Source organism: Odocoileus virginianus, chromosome 9 (assembly GCF_023699985.2).
Source record: "Odocoileus virginianus isolate 20LAN1187 ecotype Illinois chromosome 9, Ovbor_1.2, whole genome shotgun sequence".
NCBI lineage: Eukaryota > Metazoa > Chordata > Mammalia > Artiodactyla > Cervidae > Odocoileus > Odocoileus virginianus.
In genome coordinates this window covers 72,345,767-72,370,202 of record NC_069682.1, presented here as the reverse complement: position 1 = coordinate 72,370,202, position 24,436 = coordinate 72,345,767, and the positions used below count along the sequence as shown (strand labels likewise).

General features: G+C 47.8%; 1 protein-coding gene and 1 long non-coding RNA gene across 3 annotated transcripts in view; one reads left to right on the top strand and one right to left on the bottom strand.

Moving 5' to 3' along the window:
* KCNB1 (potassium voltage-gated channel subfamily B member 1) overlaps positions 1–17,838 on the top strand; it is a 116,580-nt gene extending 98,742 nt beyond the window's left edge. The window contains exon 3 of the mRNA XM_070472745.1: positions 6,974–17,838. Coding sequence (XP_070328846.1) covers positions 6,974–8,983 — 2,010 coding nt within the window. The 3' untranslated portion in view covers positions 8,984–17,838. The remainder of the gene's footprint in view (positions 1–6,973) is intronic.
* Positions 17,839–22,513: 4,675 nt separating this feature from the next.
* LOC139036796 (uncharacterized) overlaps positions 22,514–24,436 on the bottom strand; it is a 45,441-nt gene continuing 43,518 nt past the window's right edge. For both annotated transcript variants that reach the window (XR_011489658.1, XR_011489659.1), the window contains exon 3: positions 22,514–23,604. This is a non-coding gene — a long non-coding RNA (uncharacterized lncRNA). The remainder of the gene's footprint in view (positions 23,605–24,436) is intronic.

Below are 24,436 nucleotides of genomic sequence, written 5' to 3'. Positions count from 1 at the left end.
CTTTTGTGTCTGGCTTCCTCTACTCAGCATAATGTTCTCAAGACTCATCCGTATTTTATCATGTATCAGTATTCCGTTCCTTTTTATGGCTGAATAATATTCCATTGTATAGATAGATCACAGTTTGTTTATCCATCGGCTGATGGACATTTGGATTGATTTCCTTTTTTGGCTCCTACAAATAATGCTGCCGTGAAGGTGGAGGTATATGAAAACAGTTTTGCAGGACCTGAACCCTCGGTGCAGTCCTCAGCCCTCCAGAGTTTCTAGCGTCTCTTCCCAGAGAGGAGCCTGGGCTCTTTTCTGCCCAGATGTTCTGTGCTTTGTCCATATTCATTGAAGACCAGGGGAGTGTTCAAAGCAAACAATCTGTTTATTGCTGGAGCCAAAGGTAGTCATCCTGAGATCAACCACTAGAGGCAAAAAGAAATTCTTTTTAGGATGAGAAAGGCCTGGGTCCAACACCTCTGAGTCCCTCCCTGGGTGCGCCGACCTGCTAATCCCTTCTCTCAGAGAACCAGAGCTCCCTCCCATATTTGGTGCAGACAGGTGGGCTGCAGGATTCAGAATCTCTTCACAGGGAGGGAATTTGGGGACAGTCTCCAAATTCTGGTCCTGGTTCCTGCCTCTCTGCTCCCTGGGTTCCTGGAGTCCTGCCCAAACCCGACTGGGCTCAGATCCCAGGAAAGCGAGGCTGGAGATGCAGAGGCCTGGTCAGGAGTTTGAGCTGGGGTCAGGAGGACTGGGTACAGGCTGCTCCCCAATCCCTGGGGCCCATCCCAGAGATCACTGTTCATCTGGGGGACTTTCCTGGTGGTCCAGTGGTTTAGACTCCACTCTTCCAGTGCAGGGGATACAGATCTGATCCTGGGGCAGGGAACTAAGATCCTACATGCCACGTAAAAAAAGAAAAGAGAATCACACAGCTTGAAAAAAAGTTAAAAGCAAAAAGAACCACTGAGCACTGAGGGGAAAAAAAAACAGCTTAAAAAAATAAAAACAAACAAACAACAAAAAAAAAAACTACTATTCACCTGGGTTTGAAACTGTTTGGAGGATGCTTGCTGCCTTAGCCAGGCTCTGGGATCCACAGACCCAGTCCTGGACTTCCAGAAGCCCCCAGTCCAGAGGCTGGGAGAAGGGGGGACAATGAATTTCCCAAATAATAACTTAATAACATAAAATATATATTAAGCAACTGTTTCGTGGTTCAGTTCAGTTCAGTTGCTCAGTCATGTCTGACTTTGCGACCCCATAGATTGCAACTCTCCAGGCTTCCCTGTCCATCGCCAACTCCTGGAGCTTGTGGTAGGTGCTTAATTACTTTCTTCTCCACTTTAGAGATAAAGAAATGGAGTCTCAGAGAGGGGAAGTGATTTGTCCAAGGCCACACAGCCAGTGGGGAATAATAATACTAGTGCTCGAAGCCAAGTCCAACCAACTTATAAATAAGATGCTGTGAAATGATAAAAGCAATAAAAGTTGAGCTAAAGGCCTAACAAATTCATTGATTTCTCTTTGCCACACTGCAGTGACCACCCTCCCATTCTTATAGATGAGGAAACTGAGGCACAGAGCATTTAACTTATGTTGAAAAACTCCCCAGTCAGGAAGTCTAACCCTGACCCTAAGGGTTTCAGCGGGTCTGGAAGAGAAAGCAGTCTCATGGGCATGGCGAGGAGGGTAGGTCACACTGTGTTAGCACTCAGGATATTTGATGCATGCGTGTACCAAGGCAGGAGGCGTAGCACGCTCTGACCCTCCCAACCCAAGCCTCAGCCCTTCTCCAGGATGCAGTGAGCCTCTGCCCTAAGCATCTCAGTCTGAGAGGAGAGGAGGGAAGAGCACATTCTTAGGTACAAAGTAGGGGGAGCCGCCCTGGAGTAACAGCGCCAAGGACTGTACAATAGGTGGGTGCATAATTCATGCAACTGTCAGCCGACATCAATTATGTGGGCCTCCCCTGGAGTTGTCTGGGGGTTAGAAACTGGAGCAGGCTTCCCTTGCCAGCCTCTGGGGGAAACCAGACCTCCCAGTTCTTAAAGAGGCAGACGCTGCAAGAATCTGCTCCGTCCCCTGCAGCCGCCCTCACCCTTGGGGCCGGGAGTCAGAGACAGCAGTGCCTCCACGTGGAGGGAGGACTCAGCCCAAAGTCCCCGGCTGGCTGCCCTGGAAGGTGGGACCCTCTGTGCCCAGCTCTGGGTTGACGAGTCTTTTCCCTCCTTCTCCGGCTTCTGAGAAGCTGACTGCTGTATATCCCAGAGTTTCTCAGCCTTGGGACTATTAACATCCGGGACCTGATCGTTCTCCGTGGCGGGGGCTGTTCTGTGCATTATAGGATATTTAACAGCATCCCTGTTTCCACCCACCAGCTGCCAGTAACACTCCTCCTCCAAGTCGTGACGACCAAAAATTTATGCAGAATTTGCCAAAAGTCTCCCAGGATGGGGCTGGGGGCATGCCCAGTTAAGAGCCGCTGGAAGACCCTCATTTTACAAAGAAGGAAACTGAAACAAGGAAAGTTGCAGTGTCCACGGCCTCTTGACCAAAAAGTGGCAGAGCTGAATTCCAACTCCAGGGCCCACACATTTTTTGTGTTTTTTTGGCCACACTGCCTGGCTTGCAAAATCGAAGTTCCCCGACCAGGGAGTGAACCCCAGGCCGGGCCTGAGGACACCTAACCAGGGGACTGCCGGGGAATTGCCTCAGGGCCCACATTGTTAACCTCAACGTGAGAGTTCCAATGATCACCTATTTATCTTAACGAATGTTTTATACGTAAATCCTCAGCTGTGCAAAATCAGCAGTTTTGCAAAGATTATGTCTTAGGACAAGGCTAAAACAAAAGCGGGTAAGTAGCGTTTGTTGTTTTTTATTCTTAAGGGGAGTGTACCACCAGTAGCTTCCCAGGTCGCACTAGTGGTAAAGAACCTGCCTGCCAGTGCAGGAGGTGTGAGCGATGTGGGTTCGACCGCTGGGTCCCACGCCAGTATTCTTGCCTGAAAAATACCGTGGACCAGAAGTGTTGCAACGAGTCAGACACGGCTGAGAGACTGAGCGAGCAAGCATATCGCACAGGGAATGCTCCTTAATGCTCCATGGTGACCTGAATCGGAAGGAAGTCCAAAACGGAGGGGCTATATGTGTATGTGTGACTGCCTCACTCAGCTGGCACAGTAACAACGAACCCAATGTTGTAAAGCAGCTATACGCCAATAAAAATTAATGAAAAATAATAATTTGTTTAGGGACACATACATTTGCATTAAAAACTATACTGAAAGGGGGCGAGGATAAAAATTCTGATTATCTCAGGCGTGGAGAAGGGCACACCCGAAGTGTCAGTGTTATTGCTCCGTGCCCTGTTTTTTGGGTGGTGGGTTCACAGGTGTTGGTTTGATTACGGTTCATAAATGTACATAAATTAGGTCTACTTTTGTATGTGTCAGATATGTCATTTTAGAAGGCTACTATAGATTTTTACTTTTTTAAAATTTATTTTTATTGAAGTATAGCTGATTTACAATGTTGTCATTCCAGTGTACACCAAAGTGATTGATTCAATTATACATATATAATTTTACTTTTTCAGTGAGTGCTAATCAAGAAATAAAAACACAAAAGTTTTCTCTTTTCTTTTTACGATATGGAATATGTCAGACAGCTATGCGTGCATGCTAAGTCGCTTCATCGTGTCCGGCTCTGTGCAACCTTATGGACTGTAGCCGGCCAGGCTCCTGTGTCCATGAGATCCTCCAGGCAAGAATACTGGAGTGGGTTGCCGTGGCCTCCTCCAGGCAGCTAGAGCGGAAAAGAAACAGAAAGCAAAAAACAAGAACATGGTGGAATAACTGAGGCTGCAAAAGTACCGCGTGGCGTGACACTCCCTTTCATCTTCCGAGCTGGCCTAGAAAGACGCTAGAGCCCCCCTGCCACCTGCGGTACCCCCAGCGCCTTGCAACATGCCTCAGTCGTCGAAGATGGCTAACAAATAGTAGCCAAATAGAAAACTGACTCTGATCCTGACCTTTCCATGGGTGCTCCGAGAACTTGAGCCCCAGCCAAGAAACACCACGGGAACCAGCTGTCCTAGGTGCTGGGGGTGTAGAGATGACTCTCAGAACCCATTCCTGTCCCCTCCAAAGATCACAGGTTCTGGGCGGTGATGCACGCACTCACGCACACACACACACTCACACACCTGTCACAGGCTGTGTGTGCTAAGTACCCCCCAGGCTTGGCAAAATGATGAGGGAGCCCCTTGGAAAGTGGCTGGCCCCTCCAGGGATGACCTCTGTAGGGAGAAGCCATGTGGGCTGGATTTTAAAAGACGGATTGGGATTCACTGGACAGAGAGGAAGAGGCACAGACCTGCACGACTGACCCACAGTAGCGTGTGATAAGCGAAGCCTGGAACCTGGGTACCTGCGGCAGGAGAGACCAAAGAGAGGAGTCAGAGTTCAGCCAGAGGGACTGGCCAACCACGTGTCCCGATAGCAGATTCACTGCAGCGGCCTGAACCCTCTTGTGCTCACCCAAACAGCACTGGTGTTTCCTTTCAGGATACGGCAGGCAGTTTCAGGTCAAGGGTGAGAAGCGGAGAGCAGCCAGCGGCTCGAATGCTGGGGGGTCTGGGCTGACAGGGTGGTGTGTGCTGAGCTATTTCCCCGGTAATGACAGCCGGCATTTATTAGACATTCACTGGGTGCTGCTGGAAGCTGTCCTGACGGCTCTGTGTGTGCTCACCCATTTAATTTCACAGCAGCTCTCTGAGGTAGACACTGTTATCATCATCCCATTTTGCAGATGAAGAAACTGAGGCTTAGAGAGGTTAAATGCCCGGCTCAAGGTAAGAAAGTGGAAGCTCTGAGACTCGAACCCGAAACAGCCTAACAGCAGAGCCCCAGCTCTTAACTGCGGCCCTCTCCACCCGTTTCCAGATCCTGTGTCCTCTCTGCTCCTTCTCTCTGCCTCTTCCCTTTAATCTCTGGCTTCTCCCAAAGGTTCAGCTTTCTCTGTTTTTTTTTTTTTTGTTGTTGTTTTTTTAATGGCTTTTCTGATCCCCTACAACTTGGGAAAAAGTTGCTTAAGGCTTGGGCTTATCATGAAGCTGGTTCAGGCCTAGATGGTACTCAACCATTTAATTCAGAGGCTTACCATCCCCATAAACTACTCTCCCCTGGATCCCTGAACTCAAATCTCCCATGGTGGACTGGTTCAGCCCAGCCTGGATTTTCTGTCCATCCCTGAGTCATTCAGTGGTAGTCAGGATCAAATAATACAGGCATGGAGCCCTCACCCCCACCCCCAGCTCTTCAGCAGAGGCAGAAGAAAGAGAGGGGCAAGCTTATGAGAAAAGGACAGTTTGGGGGAGGAATGAGGAGGGCTGATAGATAAGTTTAGGAGTTTATATTTTCTCCTGAAGAGGCTTGAAAATTTAGTAAGCAGGAGAGTGATGTGATTGGATTTGTATTTTTTTGGGAAAAAAAAAAAAAGACGACACCAGAGCAATGTATTACATCTGCTTGCATTTCTGCCTAAGCTGTAGTCTAGCCTAGGTTCTATTAATTTCAATAAACATCCAATGAGCCCAAATATCTGGAGTAGACCCTTTTCTCTCTCTTTTTCTTTTTTTAAAATTTATACATTCATCTTATTTTTGGCTGTGCTGGGTCTTGGTTGTTGTGCCGACTTTTCTCTGGTTGCGGAGGGCAGAGGCTGCTCTTTACTTGTGGCGCGCCGGCTTCTCATTGCAGAGCATGGGCTCCAGCGCTCTCGGGCCTCAGCAGTTGCAGCGAGTGGGCTCATCAGTTAGGATTCCTGGACTCCAGAGCACTCCAGCCCAGCCTCTCTGCACCATGTGGGATCCTCCTGGACCAGGGATTGAACCCACATCCTCACTACCAGCAGGCAGACTCTCAACCACTGAGCCACCAGGGAAGCCCCCAGACCCTCTTGTTGATTCAGGAAACTCAAAAGTAGTTAAACTGTGATCCTTAGCCTCAAAAATTCATAGTCATGCTCTGGAATTACTAACATGAGACCAGGATGTCTATGCCTCCCTGAAAATCATCTGCAAAATCTTGAGTGTTTAGCAAAAAGATCTGTAGTTTTTATCTCTTTTCTAACATAACCTTAATTGCTCGTGTACTGGGGGCAGACTAACCCAGGTAAATAAATATCCTGGCTCTGCAGCTGACTAGCTTTGGAAGCCTAGGTTTCCTCATCTCTTCTCTGGAGTTATAATACGATAATGGGATTGTTGTAAGAGTGAAATAAGGGGACTTCCCTGGTGGTCCCAAAGCAGGGGATCCAGGTTTGATCCCTGGTCAGGGAACTAGGTCCCACATGCTGCAACAAAGGCCTGTAACAGACAAATAAATATATTTTTAAAAAAGAATGAAATAAGGAGCTTCATGGAAAGTGACTAGCACAGTGCCTAGCATACAGTGAACACTCGATAAAGGGTAACTTATTATCACTAGTATCATGTCAGGAAAGCTGTACCACACTCCATAATAGTTATGAACCACTGGTCTGGATCACGAGACAACAAACTATGACTTGCAGGTCGAATTCAATCCACTGCCAGTTTTTGTAAATAAAGTTTTATTGAAACAGCTAGGTTCATTCATTTTTGTGCTACAGCTGCATAGTTAAGTGGTGGCAACCAAGAATTCATGGGCTTTAAGGTCTTAAATATTTACTATCTGGCCCTTTATAGACAAATTTGACTGACCCTTGGGCTTGATGATTAGCTTTAAACCATTTCAATTCTCTGCATCAGTTTCCAAGTCGATGTGATAAATGGGTTTGGATAAATAATCTTTTAATCTCAAACATCCAGCCATTAGCTAATTGATGAGATATGACAATGCTCTTGAGCATTGAGGAATGTCTTGCAGACCCAGAGTATTAGGATGACCATCCTATTGGTGGTTGTTAACTAAATCCCACTCTCTTCTCCTCACAGATCCTTGCCATAATTTCCATCATGTTCATCGTCCTCTCCACCATTGCCCTGTCTCTCAACACCCTGCCCGAGCTGCAGAGCCTTGACGAGTTCGGTCAGACCACAGACAACCCCCAGCTGGCCCACGTGGAGGCTGTGTGCATCGCATGGTTCACCATGGAGTACCTACTGAGGTTCCTCTCCTCCCCAAAAAAGTGGAAGTTCTTCAAGGGCCCACTCAACGCCATTGACTTGCTGGCCATTCTGCCATATTACGTCACCATCTTCCTCACTGAATCCAACAAGAGCGTGCTGCAGTTCCAGAACGTCCGCCGCGTGGTCCAGATCTTCCGGATCATGCGTATTCTCCGCATCCTTAAGCTGGCACGTCATTCCACTGGCCTCCAGTCCTTGGGCTTCACCCTGCGGAGGAGCTACAATGAGCTGGGCTTGCTCATCCTCTTCCTCGCCATGGGCATCATGATCTTCTCCAGCCTTGTCTTCTTTGCTGAGAAGGATGAGGATGACACCAAGTTCAAAAGCATCCCGGCCTCATTCTGGTGGGCCACCATCACCATGACGACTGTTGGGTATGGAGACATCTACCCCAAGACTCTCCTGGGGAAAATTGTGGGGGGTCTCTGCTGCATCGCGGGGGTCCTGGTGATTGCTCTTCCCATCCCCATTATTGTCAATAACTTCTCCGAGTTTTACAAAGAGCAAAAGAGGCAGGAGAAAGCCATCAAGCGGAGAGAGGCTCTGGAGAGAGCCAAGAGGAACGGCAGCATCGTATCCATGAACATGAAGGATGCATTCCCCCGGAGCATAGAGATGATGGACATTGTGGTTGAGAAAAATGGAGAGAATGTGGGTCAGAAAGACAAAGTGCAAGATAATCACTTGTCTCCCAACAAATGGAAATGGACCAAGAGGACACTATCTGAAACCAGCTCAAGCAAATCCTTTGAAACCAAGGAGCAGGGATCACCTGAGAAAGCCAGATCATCTTCTAGTCCTCAGCACCTGAACGTCCAGCAGTTGGAAGACATGTACAACAAGATGGCCAAGACCCAATCTCAACCCATTCTCAATACTAAGGAGTCAGCCACCCAGAGCAAACCAAAGGAAGAACTTGAAATGGAGAGTATCCCCAGCCCCGTGGCCCCTCTGCCGGCTCGTACAGAAGGGGTCATTGACATGCGAAGCATGTCAAGCATTGATAGCTTCATTAGCTGTGCCACAGACTTCCCTGAAGCCACCAGGTTCTCCCACAGCCCTTTGGCATCACTTCCCAGCAAAACTGGAGGTGGCATGGCCCCAGAGGTTGGCTGGAGGGGAGCTCTGGGCGCCACTGGTGGTAGGTTCGTGGAGGCCAACTCCACCCCTGATGCCAGCCATCACTCCGCTTTCTTCATCGAGAGCCCCAAGAGTTCCATGAAGACCACCAACCCCTTGAAGCTTCGAGCTCTTAAAGTCAACTTCATGGAGGGTGATCCCAGTCCATTAGTCCCCATTCTGGGGATGTACCATGACCCTCTTAGGAACCGGGGGGGTGCTGCGGCAGCCGTGGCAGGGCTGGAGTGTGCCACCCTCTTGGACAGGCCTGTGATGAGTCCAGAGTCCTCCGTCTACACCACAGCGAGCGCTCGGACACCCCCCCGGTCGCCCGAGAAACACACAGCAATAGCATTCAACTTCGAGGCTGGCATCCACCAGTACATTGACGCGGACACAGATGACGAAGGGCAGGTCCTCTATAGCGTGGGCTCCAGCCCTCCCAAGAGCCTCCACGGGAACACCAGTCCCAAGTTCAGTGTGGGGACGAGGTCAGAGACGAACCACTTTGAGAGCTCCCCCTTACCCGCCTCCCCTAAGTTCTTAAGGCAGAACTGCATTTACTCTACAGAAGCATTGACTGGAAAAGCTCCCAGTGGTCCAGAAAAGTGCAAACTTGAGAACCACATCTCCCCGGACATCCGCGTGTTGCCGGGGGGCGGAGCCCATGGAAGCTCACGGGATCAGAGCATCTGAACCACCCCCACACGGAGGAGAGACTTCTGGCAGGGTCCAAAGAGGGGTGCTGTTCAGCTTACCTGCCGCGGAGGTTTTCTGCATGAACTCTGAAACAGAAAGGCTCTGCAAAGCCCCCAGAAAGAAGAGAGACTCCAGCGGAAGCTCCCTTAAAACCTTGAGAGCCATTATCGGGTCCATCAGAAGCAAAGCCGGCCAAGCCGTGGGTATGGCACCTCCTTGTCACAACTCTACTGCCCTCTTTGGAAGATGACAAGAACAGAACTCGCAGCCACCACTACCACTTTCTAGACACCACCGAGGCCACCTACTCATTCTTCTCTCGTGGCTGTCCGCCACAGCCTCCGAGGGCAACATCTTCATCCCTCCCGGCTTCCGCTGAAGAAGGATGCTGGAACAGGTGGCCGGCATTCGAAGAGTGGGTTGGCCATTTTGGTTTGGGGTGTTGCCTGGCCACCTCTAGGAACTTCTGTCCATCACCTGCTGGATGGACCCCACTGTTGGAAGGCTACGGGGGATGCTCATGTCCTGCGGAAAGCTTCATCGTAAGCCAGGATCCCAGCGCAAAACCCTTCCTCAAATGTCTTCATTGACTTCAGTATTCCATAGTACCTGAGATTTTATTTTGAGATATCATCAGGGTGAGTTGCACCACTTGTACTCAATTCTAATTGCCCCCTGGCAATCTGGAAAGGGTTCAAAAGGAGGGTGCTCAGGCAACAGTATGAACTCTGAGCATTGCTTTAGGGTGGAGAAGAAAAACGCTTTCTGTACATCGCTAGCGTAGACTCAAAAGATATGCAAGTGTCAAATATGCAAAAGAATAGCTTATTCAAAGCGACTGTATGTTACCGAAGAACAGAATAAAATCTGATTTTTTTTTTAACCTGAAAAAAACAAAAGGAAAAAAAAAAAAAGTCCCCAATTGAAATGCCCAGTTCAGACTTTTGAATCCTTCCTGCTGAGGCAGGGAAAATACTTATTATAATAGAATTTCTTTTTTGTTTCCTGTGGTATTTAAGTTTTAAGAAAAAAGTTAAAATAAAAAGCACTTTATGTTTTTCAAAAAAAAAAAATAGGTTTTACCAGGGACAGTGTCAACATCTCGCACTTTAAAACAAGCATGATTTCCCGTGGGCCACTTCACTGGGACTACAGCTGAGTTTTTGCTCCAGGCGTGTGTCTGGCCACGGTGGGTGATACTGTGCTGGTATTGCTGTCAAAGTCTGTGGGCTCCTTCCCTGCCCCCCTGAAGCTTCCCCTTAACCCTCTTGCATCAGAAAGGGTACTTGGCCCTTGCGTGGGGTCCTGTGCTTAAGTCACGTGTATAGGAAGCACGAACATCTCAGAAGGATGATGTAGACAGTTGGGCATTGGGTGTTGTACTCTGTTCTCTTTCTCATCCACCAGGTGTGGGTATGTCCTCAGTGTCACTGTCTGTACTCCCAGCTCAGCTCTCCTCCCTGCAGCCATCAATGCAGCCAGTACAGACAAAAGCAATAAGTATTCGTGTGCATTGTGAGCGGTTCTGCTCGCTCTCTCTCGGTGTTGGTCTTCCTGTCTCAGTTTGATGACCTGGCGTCGACCCGCCTGATTTTAGTTCAGCAGCATGGTGGTGCTGGCCACTCCCCAGTTTGGGAACACTGGGTGGAGCTGCTGGTTAGCACGATGCCGTGCTGCTGGCCCATCTGTTAGTGAAAACGACACGTTATTGATCTACTTGTCTTCAAGACAAAGGCGCGATGTCGTTCTCCTAACACAATGTTGATGGATGATGTCCCAAGTACAATAGCGTAGCTCTGCCGATCCTCAATATAGTGCCAGGCATTCGTCTTCCTGATGGGACAAAACGTGGTTTGCCTGTCCTTCATAGAATCTGTTGTTGGTCTGCCTGTTAGTACAATGGCACAATCCACCTGTCAGTACACAAGCATCACAGAGTTGTTCTGCCTGCCCTCTGCACAGTGGCATGAGACTGGGCCACCTGTCACAGGTATGATGACACGGGGTCATTCCACTGCCCTTAAAAATGCTGTGTCTTCTGCTGCATATGCACCCGGTTCGTACTGCTTCTCAGCATCTCCAGGGACTGTAGATCCCTCCAAGAGGGCGCAGTCCTGTTTTTTGCTGCGTTAACACAGTGTCTTGACTCCGGAAGTACCAGAGTACTCTTGCATCAAATCCTAAGGGATTTAAGGGGCAGGGAGTACGAGGTGTTCCCGGGCTGGTGGCTCACCGGAAGGAGGAAGCGCAGGGCCCCCCAGGTGCTTTGCTGAGCACACAGTCCAAGCTGGGGGCCGATGGAGGGATAGCTGCAAGGCAGTCTTCCCAGGGCCATCTCTCGTGTCTTTGTTTCCGTCACCATTCGCATCTGCCATCAGCACAAATGTGAAAATTCAGGGAAAACAAACAAATGCTTTTTGATAAAAGTAAATAGTTGTGATTTCCGATTCAGATATTTTTAGAGCTGATGCTATCTGTAAAAATTAATAATAATGATAATAATAATATAGTCTATTTTACATATCAGGAAAGTGAACATGTTTAAATATAGCCATATACAGTGAGAAGGAACTTATCACCCCTTCTTCAAATCGAGGCATTTCATTTGCTGGTTGAAGCAGTCGAGAAGTGTACAGACTAGAAATGATTTTTTTTTCTTTTTTTTTTTTTAAACTAATAACCAATTGGTGCAACTCTCCTTGTAACCAAAGGCCCTATCTGCCTTGCGTGGTCATGCAGGACCTATCCCTTTCCTTCCTCGTGTATTTTGTCTGAACTTAAAGTAGCATTTTATTGAGTCACTTTTGAAGGATGAATTCAGAAGTATCATGAAGAACCTACCTGTTCAGGCTTAATAGCCAGAGTCCTATAGAGTTCTTATAGAAACAGAATAACTGAAATTCAGCATATACTATGCTTAGAAAGTATTGCGTTTTGTTTTGGGTTTTCCTTTTACTTGTGGATGCTATCGTGGGAATATAGTTTTTACCCTGTGCCGATTCAAAATAGAGTATTGTAAGTGTTCCCAGGCCCCCACCTGCCAAAAAGAAACATGCCCAGATTTTTTAAGATGTGTCCACTCTACTTGTACATGTACTGTGTATGTGCACTGGGAAATCTACCTAAGGCTCTCCACTGAGAGGCTGACCTTGATAGACTGGTGTTGATGGAGGAGAGAAAAGCAATGGTTTGGAGGCAAATACTGCTTTAACCTGGTAGTCCCACCCATTCCTGAACCAATGAAAGTGGGAGAAAAAAAAAAACAAGAAATGTTATTTCATCCCAAAGAAATGAATCTAGGGGCTGGAGGTGGATGGATGCCTGGTCCCTTCGGCACATTCAATAAAACTCATCAAGAACCCCGCCAAACTTCCACCATTATCAAAAAGGGCTAGGGACCAGGTCCAGACACAACTGAGCGCGTGTGTCAAAACACAGGCTACAAAAAAAAAAAAAAAAGACACAGGCTACAAGGGACAACAAAAACAAGGGACCAGGTAGCTGTGTGCCCTGATCACCCAGGGGACCGTCAACGACCAGCAGAGAGAGGTGGGCAAGCTCTGGAGGAGTCCGTTTATTCACCTTTTTATCTTGGGGTAAAGAAAACCAATAGGACTTCATGCAGTAGATTTCTCAGTGCCTTCTTTAGGAATTTTATCTTAAGCACACTTAATGGGGAAAGAAAAGAGAGGAAAGAACATTCATTCCCACGAAGCCCCTTTCTCTCGAAGCATCGGGGATCAAGAAGGAAGAAGATGATGATGGTGAAATAGCAAAATCCTGAGGAGGCCATTTCCTTTCAACCCACCTGGCTTGCCCCTGAGAATTGCTGGTGACACAGACTTTTTCAGACTGATTACCCAACCTCTCCTCCGCCGTGTCTTAGTATCTGTAAGCCTCATCCTTGCCCTTTCTCCTAATAAGATCCACGTTTCTAATGAGAAAAACAAAACACAAAAACAGGATGGTATTCTCTTCTGTAAAACTGTAATGTATTGTTGATGTTTGTAACTATTGTATATTTCTGTCTTGCTCCAAGTCTTGGCTGGAGTGTGTAGTCCATGGGCCGGGGGGGGGGAGTTTAAAATTTACCAGACAAGGGTCACTAAAGCCCAGTCTCTCTCTCTCCCTCTCTCTTTTTCTCGTTTCTCTGCCAACTAACTAGTCTCAAGTAACATGACCCCAAGCTTCAGCCTCCAGTCATGTAACTTTGAATCCTCTAAGAGGGAGGCGAAAAGCCTCTAGCACATGATCCTTTGAGAAAGGACTTTCTCTACCGCCATGAAGTTGGCAGGAGATGAAAGAGTCCTCCCGTGACTCCCCCAGCAGGACAGTGGAGAACCTCCAGCCCAGAGCTGAAATTTCCTCACCTCCCACTGCTTATATGACAGCATCCAAATGCTTTCACTCAACCCCGGGCGACCCAAACCAGCGCTGGCTACATCCAGAAATGAGTTACCTCTGCGTTTTCTGTTACCATTTTTCTGGCTCTAGAAATATCTGATGCGTGACTACGTCATAGGATGTCCGCGCATCTCAGAGTAGTCTATTTTTCTGTTCAAATAAAATATATATATAAGATATATATATATATGTATTTTTAGCAAATTTATAATTGGGCCATTGAGTCTACTTTCTTCTTTTGTAATACGCAGTAACATCTTAGGAGTTCTATTGTTAGTCTTTATCGCAGCTGATGTCTTCTGGTCTCTTTCATTTCTTCCCATTGTTCCTTGGACTGTTTTTTTTCTTCTTCATTTTTATTCTGATTTTCTGGAGGTGGGGAAAGACTTTGGGGTTCTGACTGTCTCATGCAGGCATTTTCTGACACCAGGCCTAGAATCTGTTGACCTGTACTTTCCTCACTCTGTCTGTTCTTGTTTATTGTTCTTAAAAACCCAGAGCACAGATACAAGGGTGAGACCAGGGGGAGCAGGGCTACAGATGGCCCTCAAGATCGGGATGGGATGTGGGCAGGTTTAGCTCATCCCCCACACCCTTCTGGGGTTCTAAAGGGACTGAGTTTTCTTCTTCCCAGAGATCTTGGAGTCTAAAATCTCATGCAAGAAAACCTCGCCCTGGCATTTCTGGGATTCAGAGGATACCCAAACCCCTCCTGGCTGGCCTGTCGCCACGTCCAGCACCCTGCTGCCCTGTGACATCGATTAGATCTGAAGATCAGAGCACTTCCAGGTTCTCAAAACCCAGAGAAAATCCTGGGCCTCAGATCTCATCCACTTTAAATCAGTTCTGCATTTCAACCCCTGTCCAACAGCCTCACCACCGCCCTCGGTCAGACAAGCTCACAGCCAAATCCTGAAGAGGGACTGTCCCCAGAATCTGCCATCTCATCTCCCCTTCCCTCTCCATCTGCCTGGCTCCACAGAACCAGAGATTCGTGGCAAGGATGGTGGTGTTTTTCCAGCTTCCACCTATCAGGGAGTGTCGGGACTGTACAGATAATTCATTCCACCCGGCGGTTTCCAGGCCTCGGGTGGGCCGGCAACATCTCGTGAAGCAGCATCTTCACCAGAAGATGATTCTCCATCCGTCAGTTTGTGCAGGAAGAGGAAGAAAGCCCAGATCATCTCCACCGGGCATCTGTAGATTGTCATATCCCACCTGCCTTGCTGGGCAGTGCTCTGGCCTCTGCCCAGGTCAGAGATCTGAGCCAAGTCAGGACCCCCCAGATGGCAGCGAACCATTGCCCACTGAGTCATCAACCCCAAGGGGAAACCAACAGAACAACAAACAGATCATTCTGATGTGTACGTTAGTCGCTCAGACGTGTCCAACTCTTTGCAACCCAAAGCAACCGTAGCCTGCCAGGCTTCTCTGTCCGTGAGATTCTCCAGGCAAGATTACTGGAGTGGATTGCCATTCCCTCCTCCAGAGGATCTTCCCAACCCAGGGACTGAACCCTGAGTCTTTACCATTTGAGCTACATTCTGGGCTAAGACTCTAATCAGAGTTTTCCCACCTCCCCAATTCCAAGTAATCTGGTTTGAAACAAAGCCAAATAAAATAGACAATATTTAAAAAAAAAAAAAAAAAGACTTTTGCACAAGAACAATAGCAACAAAACTGTCTCCCAGCAGTTTGCTAGGCTTGATGGTCAGAGAAGCAAACATCCTTGCCTGTGGGTGTCTGTGGGTGTTTCATCTAGGAAAACGCTGTGTCGCTGGGGTTTCCATCCACTGCCCCTGATATTGTCTGAACCTGAAATTTCTCCCGAACTCCCCCAGATGCCAGCTTGAAGAAATGGATGTGGAAGGGAGTCTGTTCGTCGAGTAGCCCCTCATCTTCACTGCTAACTCTTAACTCTCCATTCCTTCTTGAGGGGATCCTGAAAATATCTATAGGCTGGAGGGAGATGGGATGGAGTGGGGCCGTTGACCTGAAGAAGGGACCACCTAACCACAGGATGGCTGCTTGCCAGTCTCTGCAAGTTTCTCCCGTACAAAAGGGACCTGGCAGTCAATTTCAGCTCGGATCAAGAAAGCCCTTAGCCCTAGGCGGGGCTGCCTCCCCATGGAACTTGATGCCATGTCGCGTCCTGAGATCTCTGACACCACGGGTGTTTAAAAAGAGGCTACTGGATGTATGATACAGATGTTGCTGAGGGCGCCTAGTACCGCATACCAACTGGACTGAATATCCGGGGAAAGTCTCTCTCCACCACTCCCTCCCCACCCCCTTCCAGTGTATGCCTGTATGTGTGTGTGTGTGTGTGTGTGTGTGTGTGTGGTCTGAACATCTGAGCACAGGCTTAAGCCACGGGGGCAAAGGCAGAGGGCACAGTTAGCAGAAGCTCAGATTCCAGAGTGTGGAGCTTTCTGAGGGGGTATCAGGGAGGGAAGTGGCAGCAGGACACCCTGATCCTCTCTGCTCCCCATCTTGGATGATTGTAGTGAGGCCGCTGGTCGCCTATGCGTCCCCAGTGCCCTGACAGGGACCACACTGTGTTGGGATGAGGCTCGTGCTCCCCTCCTCCAGGCCAGCCACGGAGTGAACCCCCGCTTCTCTGGCTGGCCTGCTCACGGTGCTTCAGCTTCTGCCCAGATCCTGCGCCTGTGTAGGCCTCAGGTTTTCTGTACAAGAGACACAGTTATCTTTTACCCACTCGCCAGCTGCCTAAGGAACCGACTGGCCAGGCAGCGGCAAACAGCATCATCCCCAAAGGGCTTTTTTTTTTTTTCCAACAAATAAAACAGGAGATCCCATTCCAGACCCTTGAAAGTCCCCACCCAATGAAGGAAGTCCAGAAGGGCCAAAAGGGAGAGACACCTGCAATCTAGTTTTACTACAAAACGAGGCTTCGGCTACGGCGGCCTGCAGGTAGAAAGTCCACATCCAAGGACAGCATTTGACAAAAGAGGTTTTAAATTTCCCCCTAATTGTGGATGGTGGGCCTGGAGGAGCAGGGACTTTGTCCTCAGGGTGACCCCACATCCAGGAAGTCCCAGATTGCTTCATCACAGGATGAGGCAGGGCGAGAGGTTTGGCTGGATAGTCTGAGCAACTGCCTTCCTCACAAACCAAAATTAAACAAAAGCCCAGTTTCCACGATCCCCCCTGAGGCCCTGTCCTGCAGAAACAGCGCAAGTGGCTGGCTGCCATGATGTGACCATTCTGGAAAATGAAGAAAACTCCCAATTCTGTCCCATTGGGATGCCCTCTGGAGTCCTGCATGGATCGCCACACACTTCCTGCCTCCCTAAGCTCATCCAGGCCTGGAAAACAAGGAAAGAAGCACGGGAAAAGATGCCCACAGGATCTGGACTTCTCAGCGTGGCTCAGGCCCCCTCGTCTTCACTAGGATTTTGGGGGTGTCTCTCCGTAGAGCTTGACATCTGAGCTCAGAGTGCCTGGGGGGTGGGGATGAGGAAGACCAGGAGAGGTCGGGCTGTATGGCCCCTTTGCTCTCCAGGCCTGTCCTGGCTTCAACCCAAGATCGAGGAACTCAGGGTTAGCCCCTAACATATGACTTTGGCACCCAACCTGTGGGTTTTGGTTTTGTTTTGTTTTTTTTGAGTGAGTGAGTAAATGTGAAAATGATTGACTTCCGAGTGAATGAATGGATGAGTGAATGGGTGAATGGAGAGAGTTCATTCTGGGAAGAAGGGAGAAATGGGAGCCCCCCCCCCCACCATTGAAGCCTGTAAGCCCCAGCATTGCCATCTGTTCTTTGACTCGACTGGGGGCCAAGAGGACGGTCAGATTTTCTGCCCTGAGGGTCTCCTCGGAGCTACACTTCCAGGGGCCCCACAGGGCAGCCCCAGTCTCCTTTCGGCTCCTGCCCTGCATTTTCACCCTCATATCCTACTTTGGCTCACCCTGGCCCATACCACAAGGCGGTTTTCCAATGGGCTAAGCCAAGGGTCCAAGGTCACGGTTTCCCCTGGGCTGGGACTTGCTGGGGGCAGGAATGTGGGAGCTGATATCTGGAAACTGGACTGCATTCCCTGAGCCATGGCAGTTGAGCTGGAAAGCAAGGCCAGCCTGTCCTCCAGCTTTCAGAGCCAAGGGTCTTCCTTTTTTTCTGAGCCCAGTGCCCCCCACCCCCCATGTTAGCATGCTTCCTGATCCTGCCAGCTATGACCCTCTGTCTCTCCCAGGAACCGCAGGGTGAGGTTAGGCTTTTCTGCCAGCAAAGCCATTCTGATCGCCCCACCCATTACGGGGGCCAAGCCAATCACATTAGCCATAAACGACTAACGTCCTTAGCCACTCTTTTCTTGGAGTCACGTTCATGGGTTCTGTTCATCTCTGGTCAGTTGCCGTCTCTAGTCCTTCCTGTAAAGGTGAAAAATAAGCGTCACACACACACACACACACACACGCACACACACACACAGAGAAACCAAACAACAAAAACCCAGTGTCTTTTTATGCATGTGATGAGATGAAATTGTGACCTCCAGCTGCTGTCCTGTCTTGTAAAATACGTCCAAATGTTTAAGAATTTCTAAGCAAATGGTCCCTTAATGAGTCTGCAGAATTCAATAAAAAGGTATGGAGAAAACAGGCTTGGTGGTTTATTTTCTGGAGGGCGCAGGGAGGTGAGGATGTGAAGATCTGTAAGGGAGGCTGAACAGGAGAGCTCGGGGACCGAGGGGAGCAGCGCTCACTGTCTCTCTCCATCCCAAAGAGAAGCAGCATGGGCATCCAGCTGACTCGACATCCCGGTGTGCAAGCGGTGGTAACCCAACCCGTGCTGTGTCCAAGCAACTCCCGTTCTGGCCATTTGACGCTCATGCCCACCATGCCTGGGTATTCCTGATCTTGATACCTCATAAAAACGTCTCCTAGTACAAGTTACAAGCTCAAATGCCTATAGGAGTCAAGCAGGTAACATAAATGAGTAAAGCAACCCAGGTAAGAAACGTAAGGGAGTGGTGGTGAGTGTGGCAAACTGAAGATCACATTTCCTGTCTAAAAGGGAGAACTTGGGACTTCCTTGGAGGCTCGGTGGTTAAAACTTTCTGTGCTTCTAATGCATGGGACGTGAGTTCAATCCCTGGTCAGGGAAACTAAGATCCCACATGTTATGCAGTGCAGCAAAAATAAATAAATAAGTAATTTTTAAAAAATAAATAAAAGGGTGTGCTTTGTTCATCTGCAGCTGGTTGTCACCAAATAGAGATGCAGGCCCAGTAATGCCAGATCGTCAGACTTTTTCAGAGAGGTGAGAAATCTTGATTTTTATGGAAAATATCTTACCTTTTTAGTGTTAACAACTAATTCTATTTTTTTACTTTGATCCTGTAGTAGCCAAATGAAAACAGGTGTGGGCAGGCCACCCCTGCTCATATGTTGCCCTTCTGTGATCTTCACCTTGATTGACAGGGCTTGATGATTTCTATATTGGTTATCTACTGCTGTGTAACAAATTACCCCCAAGTTTAGTAGCTTTTAATGTTTATTATCTCACCCAAACATTTATTATCTCACCCAGACATTTATTATTCTCAACCCCAAACGTTTTTGTGGGTTAGGAATTCAAGAGGGTCTTTAGCTGGATAGTTCTGGCTGGGGTGGGGGCGGTATATATCATGAGGTTCAAACAAGACATCAGCTGCAGTCATCTGAAGGCTTGACTGAGGCTGGAAGATCTGACTCCAACATAGTTCAGGAGGCCTGGGGTCCCTGCTGGCTGTTGGGGGGAGGTTTCATTTCCTCACCACGTGGACCGCTCCACAGGACTTCTTGAATGTTCTGACAGTACAGACAGCTGGTTTTCCCCAGAATGAGTGATCCAGGAAAAAGCAAGGAGGAAGTACAGTGCCTTTTGTGACCTAGTCACAGAAATCAGACAGCGTCACTTCTACCGAGTTGCATTCATTAGTTCATACTCAAGCTGCTGCTGCTGCTAAGTCTCTTCAGTCGTGTCTGACTCTGTGCGACCCCATAGATGGCAGCCCACCAGGCTCCTCCGTCCCTGGGATCCTCCAGGCAAGAACACTGGAGTGGGTTGCCCTTTCCGTCTCCATCATACTCAAGAGGAATTGCAAAAAATAAAAGAGGAATTGCACCTCATAAATAGAGATGTATCAAAGAATTTGTGGACATATTTTAAAGCCACTAAATTTCATTTACTGGAAAGAGTAGTTCCCAACTTTAGAATTTCATAGGCCAATAGAATTGCCTGTTCAGTTTGGGGAAGTACATAAGCCTTGCCAGCACTTTATTTTGTCAAGTAAAGATGTTGAAAAGTAACGACCATGTACTATCACTATTTGCTAGTGACACAAAAGATTTCACGTCCCCTCCAAAAATATAATCTCAGAATAAAAGACTGTCCTTAAAAAAAGAATGTTTGTTTCTTCCATCGGTCAGGGTTTCCCAGCCTCAGCACTGTTGACATCCGGGGCTGGATCCTTCTTTGAGGTGGGGGCTGCCCTGCACACCGTGGGATATTTAGCAGCATCCCTGGCCTCCATCCAGTAGGTTCCAAGGACACCCTCTCCTCAGCTGTGACAGCCAAGTCTCTAGACATGGCCAGATGTTTCCTGAGGGACAAAATCTCTTCAGTTGAGCACCCCTGGAGGAGGTACCAAGTTCACAGTCTGAAAGCTATGGTGAAAAATGAAATTTCCCTCACACCTCTAGACCCCCGTCCCCAGAGGCCCTTACGGCCACCGGGTCCTCGTGTACCTTTCCACCGACATTCTTGGCAAACACGCACGTACAAGTGTGTGTGTGTGCATGCGTGTGTGTGTGTGGTTTTGTTTTACTCCCCCCGCAAATAGTAACATTTGCACTTTGCTTTTTTCATTTAAAGTATCCTGAAAACCACCCTGTATGAGGACACAAAGAGCGTCCTCATTCTTTCGCGAGCCTGTGTCCTCTTCTATTGTGCACAGTAATTGTTAGTCTCCCAGAGCTGAGCATTGAGTTTGCTTCCAAACTTTTGCTGTAACAAACAGTGCTGAAATGAACGGCCTGTCAGCGGAGCGGTTCCTGTGGGCGCTGCCTTCAAAATAGATCAGGAATCTGCACTTCTCACCCCTCCGCTGCTATAGCTCCGGGCCACCTCATCACTGTCTGCGGCCTAAGAATTGCAGCAACCTCCAGATCAGGCTCCCTGCTTCTGCCCTTGGTCCCTCTCAGGCTCTTCTCAACACAGTGGCCAGAGGGATCCTGTCAAACTGTCAGTTCGATCACATCACTGCGCTGTCAAAACCTTCCAAAGGCTCCCCATCACGTTTGGCATAGAATCCAAAGTCCTTGGCATAGACTACAAGGCCACACATCCCCCGGCCCCTGCCTGCTGCTCTGATTTCGTCTCTGTCTCTCTCCCCTGATGGTGTCCTGCTCCATCGTCACTGGTCTCCTTGCTGTTCCTCAGACATGCCCACCACAGGCTCACCTAGTGATGCAGCTCCTTTCTAGCCCCCCTCCCAGATCCTTCCACCCTCTGATCTCCTATCTTGTTTCTACCTCCTTCACCACCCCCTCACAGACATTAGGCACCAGCCAACTTTCCAAGACGTCAAGCTCACTTCCACCCTAGGGCCTTTGCTCTGGCTCCCCGCCCCCCTCCCCCACCAGGAACATCTTCTCCAGGCGAGTCATGTGGCTCACTTCCTATTTATAGCAGCAATACCCCACACCACCTCCCTCACAAGCACACATCTCCCCATCCATCCCCTTCTCTGTTTTATTATTCTCCATAGCTGATTACCATCTTCTGACATACTATATTTTATTTGTTTATTTTATTGTTTACTCCCTCCAGTAGAATGTAAATTCCTTCCCTCCAGCAGAGAGGAAACTCAAAAGCAGAAAAGTAAAGAGAACAATGACTGAAAAGAAGAGAATATACAAGGACCGACTCAATGGACTTGAGTTTGAGCAAACTCCAGGAGATGGTGAAGGGAAAGGGAAGTCTGGCATGCTGCAGTCCATGGGGTGACAAAGAGTTGGACAGGACAAGGAACAACAAAATTCAAGGATGGTAGGGTGGCTACAAAAGGTTTGACATGCAAGTAATGGGAGCACCAGAAAGAGAAGAAAAAGAGAAGGGGACAAAAGACATATTAGAGAAAAAATATTGATTGAAAATTTCTGCAAAATTAATGTCAGACACCAAAACCACAGTTCCAGGAAGCTCAGCGAACACAAAGTAGGATAAATGCAAACAAACAAAAACCTACACCCAGGCAGGACATCTAGCAGCTGCTCTCTCACTGCGAAAGGGGCGGGATTACCATGGTTCACTGCTTGCACCGGGCCTCTCACCTCTGGACCCTCAGAAGGATGTCCCAGGCTGCAGTGGGTGCAGATGAGCACAGGTGTCCATGATAGGGAGTAAAGTCTGAAGAGGCTGAACCCCTGCCAGGCTCTATATTCAGCAGGAAGTGCGTGTGGTAGGAGCTTCCCTGCCCTGGGGCATCTCAACCTCAGCCAAGGGAGCTGATTTTGTGTAGCTGAGAGGAGGCGCAGCAGGGTGAGGCTCACCTCCAGGGGACCTTGAGCAAGCCCTCTTCTCAGGTCTCAGATCTCACCTGTGCCTGCCACGGTCGCAGTTATTTTGCAGGGTGATGTTGGTTTAGATGCAAATGGCTGGGCGTGGCATTAGGCTCTGCTTATTATCCTGATGAACCCAAATGCCCCAAGCCTCCACCGTACCCCAGGTGCATTGGGGACATTTTACTCCCCATGGTCATTAACAGGAAAACTCCTGAACCCAGCTGGAGGAACTGGCACCACTAACCCCCCCATTCCAAGACTGAAATTCCTTAAATTCCATGTATTCCTTCACCCCTTTTCTGCTTCAGAATGCCTGTTAAACTGAATTTAGCAAAATGCAAAAAAAAAAAAAAAAAAAATCCTGAAAGAAGCCTAAGGAAAAAAATCACCTCATCTCTGGAGGACCAAAGAGAAGAATTATATCTGACCAGCAAGAAGAGAATGGAATGCAATGTTTAAAGTATTGAAAAAAGCAAACACTACCAGCCTAGAATTCTGGACCATGCAAAATTATTCTTCAGAAGGGGAGAAATTGTGGTTTTTTTTCTCAGACAAACAAAAACTGAAGGAATTTGTTGCCTGTAGCCCTGCCTTGCATGAAATGTTTTCTAAAAGTTATTTAGAGAGATGGAAAATGATAGAAGTCAGAAACTCAGAACTTCATAACGATGTGGGAGTTCCCTGGTGGCCAAGTGGTTAAGATTCCAGCTTTCACTGCCATGGTTCAAGTTCAATCCCTGGTCGGGGAACTGAGATCCTGAAAAACTCAGGGTGGACAAAAAAAAGAAAAGAAAAAGAAAGATACCTGTTTCCATTGGGGAAACTGAGATCCCACAAGCCCCAGGGTGTCCAAAAAAAGAAAGATATCTGTTTACATAAAGAACAATCATCAGAGACATAATAAACAAAGACAAAATAAAACTTTAATTTTCTTATTATCAGTTCAGTCCAGTTCAGTCAGTCAGTTTACTGTGTCCAACTCTTTGCGACTCCACAGACTGCAGCAAGCCAGGCTTCCCTGTCCATCACCAACTCCCGGAGCTTGCTCAAACTTACATCCATCGAGTCAGTGATGCCATCCAACCATCTCATCCTCCGTCATCCCCTTCACCTCCTGCCTTCAATCTTTCCCAGCATCAGGGTCTTTTCAAATGAGTCAGTTCTTCCCATCAAGTGGCCAAAGTATTGGAGCTTCAGCTTCAGCATCAGTCCTTCCAATGAATATTCAGGACTAATTTCCTTGAAGATCGACTGGATGGATCTCCTTGCAGTCCAAGGGACTCACAAGAGTCTTCTCCAACACCACAGTTCAAAAGCATCAATTCCTTGGAGCTCAGCTTTCTTTATAGTCCAACTCTCACATCCATACATGACTACTGGTAAAACCATAGCTTTGACTAGACGGACCTTTGTTGGCAAAGTAATGTCTCTGCTTTTTAATATACTGTCTAGCTTGGTCATAGCTTTTCTTCCAAGGAGCAAGCGTCTTTTAATTTCATGGCTGCAGTCACCATCTTTCACTCTCTTTTCACTTTCTGCCATAAGGGTAGTGTCATCTGTGTATCTGAGGTTATTGATATTTCTCCCAGCAACGTTGATTCCAGCTTACACTTCATCCAGCCTGGCATTTCGCATGATGTACTCTGCATATAACAGTAAATAATAACAACTTATTATTATTAATTGATATAATAAATAACAAAGATGGGCACACTAGAGACAGAAATGGTATGGACCTAACAGAAGCAAAAGATATTAAAAAAGGTGACCCAGAGGGATGGGGAGGGGGGATCAGGATGGGGGGACATATGTGCACCCATGGCTGATTCATGTCGACGTACGGTAAAAACCACCACAATACTGTAAAGTAATTAGCCTCCATTAAAATTAAGAAATTAATTTTTTAAAAAAAGAAGAAGAAGAGTACACTGAACTATACAAAAAAAGATCTTAATAATCCAGGTAACCACAATGATGTGATCATTTACCTAGAGCCAGAGTGCGAAGTCAAATGGGCCTAGGAAGCATCACTACAAACAAAGCTAATGGAGGTGATGGAATTCCAGCTGAGCTATTTCAAATCCTAAAAGATGATGCTGTTAAAGCGCTTCCCCTGATATGCCAGCAAATTTGGAAAACTCAGCAGGGGCCACAGGACTGGAAAAGGTCAGTTTTCATTTCAATTCCAAAGAAGGGCAATGCCAAAGAATGTTCAAACTACCACACAACTGCACTCATTTCATATGTTAGTAAGGTAATGCTCAAAATCCTTCAAGCTAGGCTTCAATAGTATGTGAACCAAGAACTTTCAGATGTACAAGCTGGATTTAGAAAAGGCAGAAGAACCAAAGATCAAATTGCCAACATCTGTTGGATCATAGAAAAAGCTAGAGAATTTCAGAAAAAAATTCTACTTCTGCTTCACTGACTATGCTGAAACCTTTGACTGTGTGGATCACAACAAACTGGAAAATT